The 14689-nt window shown below is 40.7% G+C and overlaps 1 protein-coding gene across 1 annotated transcript in view; it reads left to right on the top strand.

Annotated features, from left to right (window-relative positions):
- Positions 1-14689, top strand: part of LOC116980250 (suppressor of tumorigenicity 14 protein-like) — a 71648-nt gene that overhangs the window by 13535 nt on the left and 43424 nt on the right. Inside the window, exons 7-15 of the mRNA XM_033032303.1 lie at positions 1564-1671; positions 1758-1874; positions 2418-2589; positions 5944-6212; positions 6977-7113; positions 10275-10462; positions 12437-12539; positions 13183-13411; positions 13573-13697. Of these exons, the coding sequence (XP_032888194.1) occupies positions 1564-1671; positions 1758-1874; positions 2418-2589; positions 5944-6212; positions 6977-7113; positions 10275-10462; positions 12437-12539; positions 13183-13411; positions 13573-13697 (1448 nt within the window). The remainder of the gene's footprint in view (positions 1-1563; positions 1672-1757; positions 1875-2417; positions 2590-5943; positions 6213-6976; positions 7114-10274; positions 10463-12436; positions 12540-13182; positions 13412-13572; positions 13698-14689) is intronic.

Below are 14689 nucleotides of genomic sequence, written 5' to 3'. Positions count from 1 at the left end.
TTGTCCCAGAAGCAAACACTTCCCCCATTGTTTGTGCAAAATCTGTCTTCAGTAGAAGATGTCTTAAATGTCAAGCATATGAAGTGACCTCTTAAAACATAATGCTCCCTCCTGTGTGGAAAATTTAGCAAACATTTTTGAAGATAACGAGGCCCACAATAGAAAGGCTTTCTTTCAGTAATAACTTGATAATATGAGTGGTTTTCTGTTTTTTTAAGTTGGCACTTTTTAAATAGCCATATAGGTTCTGACAAATGAGCTAGATACTGCCTTCCTTTGTTTCAATTTCATTAATGGCAGTAAGAGTGAATAGGCATCAGGTCTGACGAAGGGTTTCGACCCGAAACGCTGCCTATTTCCTTCGCTCCATAGATGCTGCCTCACCCGCTGAGTTTCTTCAGCATTTTTGTCTACCTTCGATTTTCCAGCATCTGCAGTTCCTTCTTAAACAAGTTATTATGTTACTGTGTGCATTGATCTAGAAATGTTTGTTCTGAAGAATATTAAACATGGTTGTGATGTTTTAAGGAAATTACAACTTGCATCATGTTTACTTAAAGCTGTAATGAGACAGAAATGTAATGAAACAGACCCATTTGCCGACATTTAGCCCATATCTATCTAAAACATTCTTATCCATGTAGCTATCCAAATGTTGTACCTGCATCAACTATTTCCTCTGGCAGTTCATTCCGCTACCTGGGGAAAAAGACTGTGCATTCACCCTATCTACTCGCCTCAAGATTTTATACCTCTCTATAAGATCACCCTCTCGGCCATCTCTGCTCCACGGAATAAAGTCCTAGTCTGCTCAACCTCTCCCTATAGCTCAGGCTCCCAAATCCTGGCAACATCATCGTAAATCTTCCCTGCATTTTTCCTCACTTAATAACATCTTTCCACTGGCTGGGTGATCAAAACTGAACACAATATTCCAAGTGCAGCTTCACCAATAACCATTACAACCATAATATAACTTCCCAAAGATAGACACAAAATGCTGGAATAACTTAGTGGGTCGGGCAATATCTCTGGAGAAAATGAATGTGTAACATTTTGGGTCAGGACCCTTCTTCAAACCCGACCTAAAACGTCACCTATCAAATTTTTCCAGAGATACTGCCTGACCTGATGAGTTATTCCTACATTTTGTGTCTATCTTTGGTATGAACCAGCATCTGCAATTCATTTTTATTACATTCCCAACTTCTATACTCTGTTTTCTGACTGATAAAGGCAAGCGTGCCAAAAGCCTTCTTCATTACCTTATCTATCTGCAATGCCACTGTACTATGTACTTGTACTCCTAGATTCCTCTGCTCCTTAAGAACATTTCCCTTTACATTAGCACAGTTACTTAAATTGCAACCTGTCCTTTTTTTTTAACATTAATATTTCAAATGGCTTTGGTAATTAATCTTTTTCCGTGCGTTTCAGTTTTCACATAAAGCTTAATTAATGGTAATAAAAAAATAAAATAAAAACACTAAATATTTAAATTATAGTCTCCTGAATAAGTATATAATGCACTATTAATTTTATTTGTGCCTGATTTTAATTCAGCTCTACCGCCAAAGGTGTGCAACACAAGTTCTCCACATCACCACTACTTCAGCTGTGATGGAGTCAAAGACTGTGAGAATGGTACTGATGAACTAAATTGCACAGACTGTAAGTATTTAAATAACTTGAGATTTATTTTAAAATCGCCATTACATTTTAAATAAATATGAATCAATGTCAATCATCACTTTTAGCTGTGCCCTGTACAAACATCACCTATAAATGTAAGAATAATGTGTGTATTCAGAAGAAGAATGCTAAATGTGATGGAACTATAGACTGCTTGGATGGAAGTGACGAAATGAGTTGTGGTGAGTACCATTTCTAATAAAAGGGGGCCTCCCTATTGAAAATTATTATTTGCCTAACTCCAGAAAAATTGAAAATGTACTTACTATTTCAAATTGGAATTCTTAAATCTCTCTTAAACTATGATGAATGTTTTTTTAATTGGAAACTGATAAGCAGCTGGGGGTCATAAAGAAAACAGAAGATGTTGGAAATACTTAGCAGGCCAGGCACCGTCTCTCCCTCCAGATGCTGCCTGAGCAGCTGAGTATTTCAAGTATCTTCAGTTTTATTTTTGATTTCCATCACAGCATCCGCTGTACATAGATAAAGGAGAACATTTACGGACCTTGGATAGTTATTCTCAACATTTAGAAATTCTGCATATTCATATGTAAAATATTGGCATGCTTTTAATTGTAAGGTTAAATATTTTTGAATTTACTCCTGAATGAGTAGGCAGAGAAATGATTTTGTTAATATTATTACATCTACATCAGGTCACAGAGATTACTGGCCACAGTTTTTGCTTGTTTTTACTGTTTATTTTCACTTCTATTTTGCAGATTGCGGCAATAAAATACGGCACGGAAGCCGAATTGTAGGAGGATCCAATGCGAAAGACGGAGAGTGGCCTTGGCAAGTCAGCCTTCACTTTTCTGGATCACCTTACTGTGGGGCATCAGTAATAACAAAGGAGTGGCTTTTATCTGCAGGACACTGCTTTCAAGGGGAAAAGTACGCAATGAAACTATTAGATTAAATTTCAAGTATTTTTGGTCCAAAAATGCAATGGATCTGGTGTAGATGATTGGAATGTAGGAAAATGTGAAAAACATCATTACATAAGCACATTCTAAATTATATTCTGAATTTTAAGAAAATGTTGTCGGTTAATAACCAGCTGGAAATATGCAAATGAGGAGTCAAAGCTATTGTCACAGAAATGCTGTAATTTACACCAGAAGTTGACCAGATTTCTCTTCTAATAGGACCAAGTTATTTACAGTGCCATTATCACCAGAATACTAGGATAAGTTCTAACTAAGAGGACACGGACGTGACATGTCATATCAGGAAATACTTCTCACAGTTTTTATATACACACATAGCTTTTCCCACATACAAATTCAGGCAAGGAAATAATTTGTGACTTGGGATTTGACACAGAGCATTACCATGAGATCCCATTGAGAGTATTTCATGTAATAATAAGTTTTTGAGGAATATTTTAGCAAACATACTATCGCCTGCTCCAGATGGCCAATAGTTCAAAATATTTGTTACAAGATACAACTGATCTTTCATGAGGATAGACATTGATACTTGTGGTAACAATATTTTAAAAAATATATTACCATATCACATTCATTAATAATGAATTGGGACATAATCCCAATGTTCTTTCTTATGTTCCTTGCAATTATCTTCATCTAAATGTAAAGGTTATGCAGCAACCATTAATTAAACATTCCATACATCTGTTTCCGCATGAAAGAACACAAGCCTGATTAATGTAGACTTCTCCCTCTACTGCCAGATCTCACTATTAATGTTAACCCATTTGAAACATTGAGGGCAGTGAAGGACAAGTCTGCATAGAGAACTTATTCTTGTATTTTGGTGATGACTGCACTGTCAATAAATGAAAGGGCATGGCCTTTAAATGCACTGTAAATTAATTAAAGGACATGGCTCTTACTATCACAGCCACCTTCCCTGCAAAGAAAATGCATGTTTCTCTGTGAGTCCCTGGCCCATTTAATGATCACCGACAGACAATTCTACGTTCATGTGGAATTTATTCATTTATTCATCATCTATTAGAGCCTCAGCTGCAAATTTCACATGTGATTCTATATTCCTAATAATTGACAGGATCAATTTATGAGATATCAATGTAATTAATAGCACTCCTAGACAATTAATCAGTAGCTAATAGGAACTGGTAACTATCCAAATTAATTTTAAGGTACACCGAATGTGAAACTGCTCTTTGGTGAAAGGTGTTACCTCTCTATTACTTGTTTCATCCTTTGGCTGAATCAATTACACTTTATTCCAGCCGGTAAGGTGATTCTCACAGCTTAGTTCAGGGAGATGAACACATAGCTGTCAAGTTCCCACACTGTACCATCACCCCATCTTGTTGCACCTTCGATAACTTTATAAATTAACCGTCACTATAGAAATGAACATTTAGTATTACACCAGTAAATGAGTTATCAAAGAAAATGCCATCTTTAAATATGGAAATAGGGTAAAGGTAAAAATTCTGTAACATTTTAGCTTTTGTGCCAGTAAAGATACGCCGCAGCATTGCACTTATATAAGAATGCCTATAATCCAATGGTATTTTAGCTAAGATGCCTCTGGATATATTCAGACATAAATGATCCTGCACAAATTCAAGTAGTTTCCTCCTTTAATCATACTCACTGGCCCAGAAATTAACTGATACCTTGCACTTTTAAAAGCTCTATATTAAAATTGTGAGAAATTCAAATGTAATTATATATATTTATCCAGTGTTTTTGTGATGGTATGCACCTCTAAAAAGTAAAAAAAAATGATTTTTAAACTTTATGAATTTTAATTTTTTAAATGTTGATTTTATACATTTTAGTTATTAGTTTATTACATTGGGAATTGATTTGTCACCAAATCAAAACAGAAGAGGGTTATATTGATGGAAAAAAAATGTTGATAAATGTAGCTTAATTTTTAATTTATACTAGACCAAGTGCAGACCCGTTGGGTCTGCTACCCCAACGCAAGATTCCACCACTCGCCCGTTCCCCAACGCAATATTGCACCACTCACGCATAGCGCCCAACTGGGTAGACGCGTCTCATTTCTCCTCATCCTCCAGCACTCCCTCCTCCTCTTCACCCTCCCTCTTCAATCCCTAAAGAGGGATGGGGGTTAGAGAGGGATGGGGGTTAGAGAGGGAGGGAGGTTAGAGAGGGGGGGGTTACAGAGGAAGGGGGTTAGAGCGGGAGGGGGAGGCAGAGAGGGAGAGGGAGGGGGGGAAGAGGGAGGGGGTAGAGAGGGAGGGGGTGGAGAGGGAGGGGAATGGAACGGTAGAGGGAGGGGATGGGGTAGAGAGGGAGAGGGGTAAGAGAGAGGGAGGGGGTAGAGGGAGAGGAAGGGTAGAGAGCGAGGGAGGGTGGTAGAGAGGGAGGGAGTAGAGGGTGGCGTGAGGGTAGATAGGGAGGGGGCATCTCCCTCCTCCACCCCTCCCTTCTCCCTCCTCCAAACCCCCCCCCCCTTCTCCCTCTACCACCCCATTCCATCTCCTTCCTCCTCATTTCCCTCATCCTCCTCCCCTCACTCCCATTCCCTGCACCAGGACCTACCCAGGTCGTAGATCAGCGCCAGGGTGTGGAACTCGGCCTGGCTCTCATACTCGGCCGGTCCCTGGGTGTAGACTCCAGCCATCAGCTTGGCCGCCGCCTGGGCTATAGTGCAGGCTACGACTTCATCTCCGGGCTAATCCCTGACCACGGACCCAGGCCCGTCCTTGGTTCCAGCGGCGGCTTTTTTGGCCCCATCCAAAGCCCTGAGCTTGGCCCTTACTCCAGCTCCAGCACCACCCTCCCCACCGGGCGATGGGCGCCACCGCGAGCGCTGGAGTGCCCCTCCCTCCTGGAGTGTCCCGTCCTGCCTTGCGAGTGCATTGTGACGTCACCCGGTTTTTTTCCCCGAAATGGGTGAGTTTTCGGGCTGTTTTTAAAACTTTAGACGATGAAAAAGTTCAGAAATATAGGTGGGAAAAAGACGGGAAGATGTTTGTCGCCTCCACGGAAAAAAAGTGAGCAGAATGTGTGAAAATGGGAAGGATGCGGCCTAGCGCTTGGAAGAAAATAGGAGTTAACCATATTGTGCCCAGATGACACACACACAGTAATATTGATAGATGCACACTGGCACCTTTTTATCTACAAAAGATCACTGCATTTATTCATTGTCCCCAGAATATCGATGTGTAATAATTGGTGTACAGTATATTGTAATGATTTTTATTGCTTTGCATGTCACAAAGAAATGAAACACTACTGCTGAAATAATATTATTATTTTGATTTGAAAGAATGTCTGATCCCAGACCATGGATAGCTCATTTAGGAATGCATACTCAAGGAAATGCAAGGTTTAAAAGTGAGCTCAAAAGGATTCTTGTCCATGAATACTACAATGGCCGGAACTTTGACTATGACATTTCACTGCTGAAACTGAAAACGCCTTGGCCAGACAGACCAACAGCAACAATCCAACCAATATGTGTTCCTTCACTAGCTCAAATGGTACCAAATGGAGAGAGATGCTGGGTAACTGGCTGGGGTCAAAAACAAGAAAGAGGTACGAATTTTTATAAGATATTATTAATAAAGGATTAAGGACAAGATCATATAAAAACAACATGCAATAATTTTTAATAGTTAAAAGATTCATTCTTAAGTTACGTGTAGGAAGGAAATGCAGATGGTGGTTTACACCGAAGGTAGACACAAAATGCTGGAGTAACTCAGCGGGACAAGCAGCATCTCAAGAAATAAGGAATGGGTGACGTTTCGGGTTGAGACCCTTCTTCAAACGAGTCTCGACCCGAAACATCACCCATTCTCTCCAGAGATGCTGCCTGTCCCGCTGAGTTACTCCAGCATTTTGTGTCTATCTTCATTCTTAAGTTAGATGGATCATACATGTTTTAAGAAACTGTCATGAACTACATTTATTCTGGGATATGAAGATGTCAGAAAATAACATGTTTAGAAATGTTTGCAATATTAACAGATAGAAATGTATGCATTACTCTCTGCTGCTTTAATGATGCATCTATGACGTTAAATAAACAAACTAGATAATGCTTCACATAAATAATAGATTGAGATCAAAGTTTTGAGTTCAGCAGAAATATGCTATAATTGCAGATCCTATTGAAAATATAAATTATCAGCTTGGACAGGCAAATGATGTGATTCTAAGTCTACTGCAAGTGCTATGAATGTTCACAACTAATCTTTTCCAAGTATTTAGTCAGGGGTTTAATCATGGAGTCAGAGATAAAAAGACTAAATGAAAAATCTACTGCACATTATTTTGTATTGTTTTTCTTACTGAAGGTAACAGTGATCCTACTGTTCTTCAACAAGCAGAGGTTGAGATCATAAACCAGTCCCTCTGTCGTTCCGCCTATGGACTCATCACTCCACGTATGATGTGTGCAGGATTGTTATCTGGGAAAAGAGATGCCTGTCGTGTAAGTTTAAAAGCAAACACCTTAAAGTTAAAATTAACTTTATAAACTTTACTGTACTCAATGTAATGAATATTTTATACATGTTCCTTAAATCGGCAAGTAAAAGAATGATTAGTAACATTGTGCAAAACACAGTGCTGCAGGAACGCTACAGGTCGGGCAGCATCTGTGGAGGGAATGGACAAATGACAAACGATTCTCCGCTTTATGATCTTTGGTCCGAAGAAAGGTCCCTCCACAGATGCTGCCCGATCTGTAAACTCTATGAAGTGCTGAGTTCCTCCAGCACTTTGTTTTGCTCACATTTCCTTGTGCCTTCATGAGAAACTTTATTTTTATTGTGTACATATTCTAGGAATTCCAGGAAATTCTTAATATCTCATGACATAATGCATTACTGATCGTGTTCCTTCTAATTAATGAACTTCTATAGTATAAGTTATTTGAGAGGCATCTTACCAATCGATCATGCGGGTTATATTGATCACAAAGTTCAGGTGTTGCAGTTTCTCAGTTTCAAATCATGGAGATCGTGGATTTATACTTATTAAAATGTACACCATATTTAGGTTGCCTCTCATAAATTGCGAAGAGATTTGTGAGGGGAAAGTGACCTATTCTAGTGGCAATCTGCAGAGTTTTGTGGCTGGGTTTTAGTTTCAGGGGCCAGAGGCTTATCTCTTGCTGCTGCTGATGGAGATGGCGAGTGAGGAGAGTGCGGCGTTTCGCCCTCCTCCTCCTCCCCCCCCCGGGGCTGCAGCATTCGGCTCCATCCAGCCGAGAGAGCGGGAGCTGCACATCGCGGCCGCCATTTTGCCCCTCGGCCGGCGGCGGTTGGTGACCCCCACACGTGCCGGCGGACGGCGGTTGGTGACGTCCCAGGACGGCTCAGCCCGCGCGCCCGCCCTCCCGCCCGCGCTCTCCCACGAACGCCACCGCCCGCGCTCTCCCACGACCGCCACCGCCCGCGCTCTCCCACGAACGCCACCGCCCGCGCTCTCCCACGACCGCAGGAGGGGCATTGGCGATGTGTAAAGGATGAAGAAGTGCCAACACTTCTGGCTGGAACACCTGCAATATTGCCCTATACAAAAATATCACTCAGGGTTTCCTTGTATTTTTAAGGGTATCTCCTTAAGGTGGTGGAGGGCAACGAGAATCTAAGGAGTGGCTTTTCACACCGTAGTGGGGACTGGGTATATGGAACAAGCTGTCAAAGGAAGTAGTTGAGACAGGTACTATCATCACATTAAAGAGACATTTGGACAGGTACATGGATATGAACGATTTAGAGGGATATGAGCCAAACGCAGGCAGGTGGGACAATTGTAGATGGGGCATGTTGATTGGCAGGGGCAAGTTGGGCCACGGGCCTGCTTTCACGCTGTGTATTGAGAGTTTCCCACCATTTTAATCATGCCACAAAGAACTAATATTTACCTAATGGCTGCTAAATCTCTCATTGTCGAATCGTAGTCATGGAGACATGCAGCATGGAAACAGGCCTTCAACCCTTTTGTCTCTCACCTTTATTTTCACCTCTGTTTTGTTCCAACTTTCTGCCTATCAAATCCCCCCCCACTCATCCGTGCTCACCTATTCCAACTTTCTCATCTCTCCCAACTTTCTTTTACCTCCCATACTCCCCTACAATCAGTCTGAAAAAGCGAAACATCGCCTATCCATGTTCTCCTGAGATGCTGCCTGACCTGCCGAGTTACTCCAGCACTTTGCATCTTATGAAACAGGCCCTTCAACCCAACTCATCCATGCCAACCACGATGCCCCATCTAAGTTAGTTTGCCCACTATTTGCTCTCGTTTTGGTCCATAGCCCTCTAAACCTTTCCCAGTCTATAGTATAATCAACAAATGACATAGTACAGCGCAAGGACAGGCCCTTTACCCCACAGTGTCTATGTCCACCATGACGCCAAGTTAAACTAGTCTCCTTTGCATGCAATCCATTTCTCTGCATATCCATATGCCTATCCAAACATCTCTTATATACCACTATTGTATCTGCCTCCACCACTACCCATGGCAGTGCGTTCCAGGCACTGACCATCATCTCTGTGAAAACAAACTTGGCCCGCACATCTCCTTTAAACGTTGCCCTCATCACCTTAAAGCTATGCCTTCTAGTCTTTGACAATTCCAATCTAGGAGAGTGGTTCTGACTGTCTACCTTATCTATGCCTCTCATGGTTTTATATCTTTATTGATTATGCTACATGCCAGAAGTTGCTATAGGAAAGATGGCATTAAGCTGGAAAGAGTGCAGTGAAGGCTTACAAGAAAGTTACCAAGACTCGAGGGACTGAGCAATAAGGAGAGGTTGAGCAGTCTAGGTATTTATTTATCGGAGTGCAGGAGGCTAAGGGGTGATCTTATAAAGGTGTCGAAGATCATGGAGTTGGATTGATACGGTTAAATCACAATCTTTTTACTATGGTAGGGGCATCAAGAACTAGAGGGCATGTGTAAGGTGAGGGGAAAGATTTATCTGGAACCAGAGGAGCAACTTTTCCACTCAGGGTGGTGGATATAGGGAATGAACCGTCAGAAGAGGTAGTTGAGGCAGTTACAATAACAACATTTAAAAGCTATTCGGATCTTGACTGTCATGGATGAGTTTGGCTGAAGGACCTGTTTTCAAGCCCTATGAGGTTTTAATTCCAACTCCAAATGTGAATTGCCAGGGTTGGTTTGGCCATTATGATATGACAATTTTAATAATGAAACACCACTGTGTACTTCAGCCTGAGTGATTACAACTGAGGTGTCTCATAGCAGATTGAGAGGGGTCGGCAGAATAAAATTGCTGAGAACTATGGTGAGTACGAGTCTGGTCAGTAGAAGTTTTTTTGAGTGAAAGCTCCAACATTCTGCCTGAGGAAGTATTGGAGTGTGAGTTTATTAAGTAATTAATGCACAAAAGTACAGCTTTATATGCATTGCGTGACATCTCCTCAAAGTTAACGGAGCCGGAAAAATCATCCATCAGCATGGTGATAGGCAGTTCATGATGATCGCTTCCCTGCCAGAGTTCACAGACTGGTATGCACACTATTAATTATGTCTTCCATCACTCAGATTTCCATCAATAGTTATTAATATCTTAATTTGTAATTATGTTTTAAATTGTTATTAATGTTGCAGGGTGACTCTGGAGGACCATTGGCTTGTCAAGAGAAAGTTGGTGGCAGATGGTTTCTAACTGGCATTGTGAGCTGGGGTCATGGATGTGGAAGACCACATTTTCCTGGAGTCTACACAAGAGTGTCAAAGTTCGCTACATGGATCCAACAGCATGTCTCTGCCTTGCCAAAAACTGATGGTGTTACATAGTTACGTAGCAGTCACTATTAATACTTCAAAAGATTACATATTCATCAACGAGATAATAAAGTAAACCCAACCATTTAAAATTATATTTATACAAGAATACAATATCCAGAATCATTGTCGATTGTGAAAATTATACCATGTCTATTTATGTAGAATGCTTAATATATTATGTACCACACATTGCTGGTGTCTTTTTTAATATATTTAAATTGATATAACTCTCCCATTCACAAATTATTTACTGATGTGCACATATTCTCCTACAACTGAGACTATTCAACCCATTGAGTGTATAACAGCTCTGAAAACCATTTTCTCTCACCTGACCATTAACTGTAGACAAGTAACAGCAGTGCATTTTCTAGATGGTACATATTGTGCACAGGTAAGTGAGGACTGTATATGTAAGGAAGTGACGGTGTATTAATCAAGTGCGCTGCTTTTTCTAGCACGATGTTGTTCACACAGTGCTTATTAAAGTAAGTGGTGAATATTCCATCACAGCTCTGGCGTATCACTTGTAAATAGTGGAAAAAAGGACCAATATCAGGATGTAACTCGCTTACCACAGGATATCCAGTTTCTGATCTGCTCTTGTGGCCACAGTATTTGTGTGGCTGGTTAATTGAGTTTCTGGTGAATGATGATCCCAGGCTGTTGATGCTGGTGCACTTGGCAATGGTGATACCATTCAAAGTCAAGAATGACTATCTTGTCAAGAATGTCATTGGCACTTTTTTGATGAGAATGTTTCTTGCATCTTGCAGTTTCTGCACAAATCTTGTCTAGATTCTGCTGCACGTACTTATAGACTGCTTCAAGTGCTAAAGAGTTTTGAACAGCATTGGATCTTATGTAATCACCAGTGAATGTCCCCTCTTTGGTCACAGCTGAAGATGGTTGGCCCTTGGACAATGCCCTGAGAGACTCCTGCTTTGATGTTCTGGGCTGGGATAATCGTACAATTACAACCATCTTTGAGTTTTACTCCAACAGTTAGAATGTTTTTCCCTTTGATGCTACTAACTTCATTTTAACCAACATGTCTTGTTACTGCACTCAGCTAGATGCTGCTTTTTTTTGGTTCAGCCTTTTTAGGAAACTCTATCTTTGCATTTCTGACAATATATTATTTTTTAAATGTTTCTGTGAACTCACGGTTGACTTGCAGAAGAGGACAAGGCTCACAGGCGAACTTGCAGAAGAGGACAAGGCTCAGAGGTGAACGTACACAAATAAAACGCGGCAGAAACGTTTGTAGTGATGAAATAGTTTGGACTGAGTTCCAGACGTCTGAACTAGTGATATGGAAATGCCAGTTGTGTTTGCCATCATGGCACACAAAAATTGACATTCAAGTAATCACCACCAATCACACACACCCTCCTCCCCCCCCCCCCCCCCCCCCCCCCCCCCCAATTACATTGTACCACCATTGCCCTTCATGAACAAAATCTGCTCCCTTGTTCCACATCTAGACTAAAATGATTGCTTAACTTTGAACAGCCTCAGAAAATGACACGCAAGCCATTCACTGTAGGACAATAACTCTTATATTTTTTTATAAGGCTAGTGCAGGCGGGAAAGAGCAAATATTTACGGCTGGTGATCATTCATCAGAACTGCTCATGTTGTACGTACGAGTAACATATATGGTGTCATAGATGTATTTCTTCAGGCCGTATTTTGAAGAAGGTGCAAGCAGTTGTAGCACCAAACACCAGATTGGCAGCGGGCGTAGTTCCCCCACAAGAGGTATGCCCTCTGCCCGGAAATTTAAACGGGGCTGTGTACTCGCTATGTCAATCGGCAGTAGCCGAGAGTGGAAGTGGGTGGGAATCGTCGTATTGCAGACGTTTTGATTGCAAGGTCAAATGAAAGAGACACCTTCCAGACAAAGTAGGGTCGTTGTTATTTCTTTCATGGTGGCATTACAGGGTTGAGGAACTGAGCGGGCTTTGCTGTTAACGAAGTAGGGCGATGCGAATGCTTCCAAAGCCGCGGATCAGTGAGGTCTTCACCATTTCAGAGACAGCCGCTCACCAACAAAAACAAACAAGACCCACCTGTGCCCAGGTAAGTTATATCTTTCGACAGACAATCTTCTCAAATAATACAGTAGGAATAGTGTTCTACTTATTAAAAACTGTAAGCAGCAGCAGCTTGTTTTCTTACTTGCACAATCCTTGCATAAAATTGTAGTCATTTTACCCGTTGGGGATAACGTCTAGCCATTTTTATAAAGCATAAGAGATTTCCGTTATTTTGATGGTCATTTATTGTTACACGTTGCTGAAATTCCTATTTGACAGATACTTTAAGAAAAACTGTCATCCATAATGAACTATTTTCCAAGTCCGAGTATTTAATGCAAATGTCAAAGTGAGCGTAGTTAAACGTGTTATTACTGTTGGTAAGAATTAGACTCCTCACCCGCGCATGTTATTGAATTTTAAATACTCAGAACTTGTAAAACTTGCATTTGAGTAAACATTTGTCATTGTACAGAAGTAAAATACACAATAGTTTATTTGGCACTTCCTAATGTACTGTACCTGGAACGACATTTTAATTTAATTCTGGAGGACAAGGTTGCAAAACAACTAACAAAGGTAAACGTGTTTGAATCACTGCCTATGTTTCAGTGCTGCATATTCATCAAGAAGTTCTGGTGTGTTTTAGGTGATTGCATTCTTTTTCTGTTTATTTTTTCCTTCAGAACTATCCTGTTGCAGAATATAACAAAGACACCTTGCTTTCCGATCAGTGTCTCAATCTTTCATCGGCTCATTCTGTGGATCCATTAGCACTCAAAACCTACCTCTGCCCTTTGAAGTTCTCCCACGGGCTGGCAAGAAGTGAACCCTACAGAAGATGGATCCTTGGCTCCCTGCCCATAATTCCTCTTTCAGCAGCAGCAATCATTGCGGTCCTTTGTTACTGCTTGTGTAAGTTTAAATCTTGCATTTTGATGGCATACATTAGCAGTCAATCAGCTATTGTCTAGGTTTGTTGACGGTGCGGCCAACATTCACTTGAATAGCACTATTCAAGTTAACAGAAGTTCTGTTACCTTCAGAATGTAAATTGCGAGTGTCGTCTTTTTCAGCTCCCGCTCTCTCCATTTTTTATCTGAGTGGAAGTCTAGAAATCTCTAACCTCACCTACACCAATGAATTGGGAAACCCACAGTCAAAACAATTTATCTCACAAGCTCAAGCTGTCCAGAATTATGTGAGTTGCAAGCTCATTTTTTAATGTTACCATGATGCTGTTATTCATTGACGGATTCTGTTGACCACTGTCACTTAACAGGGCGAGAAATCAATTCCAGATCTGATTACAAGCAATTTTAAATATATCCATTGCCCTGTTTTAAGAGGAGAATGGTTATTTAAGAGGAGAATGGAAATGTTTTAATGTAGTTTGGTCAAAGTTTATTTTTCTGTTTAACCACTCTCACGTAGTATTGCAATTTTAGGATAATTACTAATTCATGTCAGAGTGTATTGTTAGAATTGCTTTTCCATTTGCGAAATTAACCATGGAAGCTTGTATCAGTTTGAGGGGGTGAGGTTGGAGAAATCAATTAACTATCATTCCTGAAGTCAATACAGTTTGAAAATAAAGTTGAACCAAAATAAGTACCTGCATCAGCTTTCAGTTGATTCTCCTACTAAAATATATTTTAACAGAATATCCCAACGCTTAAGAAACAGTTAGACAGGTACATGGATAGGACAAGTTTGGAGGGATATGGACCAAGCGCAGGCAGGTAGGACTAATGTAGCTGGGACATGTTGGCCGGTGTGGGCAAGTTGGGCCGAAGGGCCTATTCCCACACTGTATCACTCTATGACTCTATGACTAAATATAAAGTTACACCCTAACTATTCAGACACATGAAGATTTTATCTTTTAAGCCCCGAATACAATTCTCCCAGATTCAATCATTGTGAAGAATGCTTATATCATATGGCCTACATTGAGATTTGATTCCAGTTTGAAATTATATTAAATGTAATGTTCCATTTTGCCATGCAAATGCAACAAAGTGTAGTGTTCCAGCAAGCTCTAGTTAGCACCTCTGTTCATATATTGTATGTACAATTGGAAAAAGTATGTGATGACAATTAAAGTAAATGAATACTGTAAAGCAGCCACTCGTGTTTGCTTTGTACAACCCTCATGCAGTCCTGAAACTTGTGTTGGGAGAGATTTGAACA

The sequence above is a fragment of the Amblyraja radiata genome, chromosome 14 (genome assembly GCF_010909765.2).
Source record: "Amblyraja radiata isolate CabotCenter1 chromosome 14, sAmbRad1.1.pri, whole genome shotgun sequence".
NCBI lineage: Eukaryota > Metazoa > Chordata > Chondrichthyes > Rajiformes > Rajidae > Amblyraja > Amblyraja radiata.
Note: the sequence above shows the minus strand (reverse complement) of the source record. Positions and strands in the feature narration are given on the sequence as shown.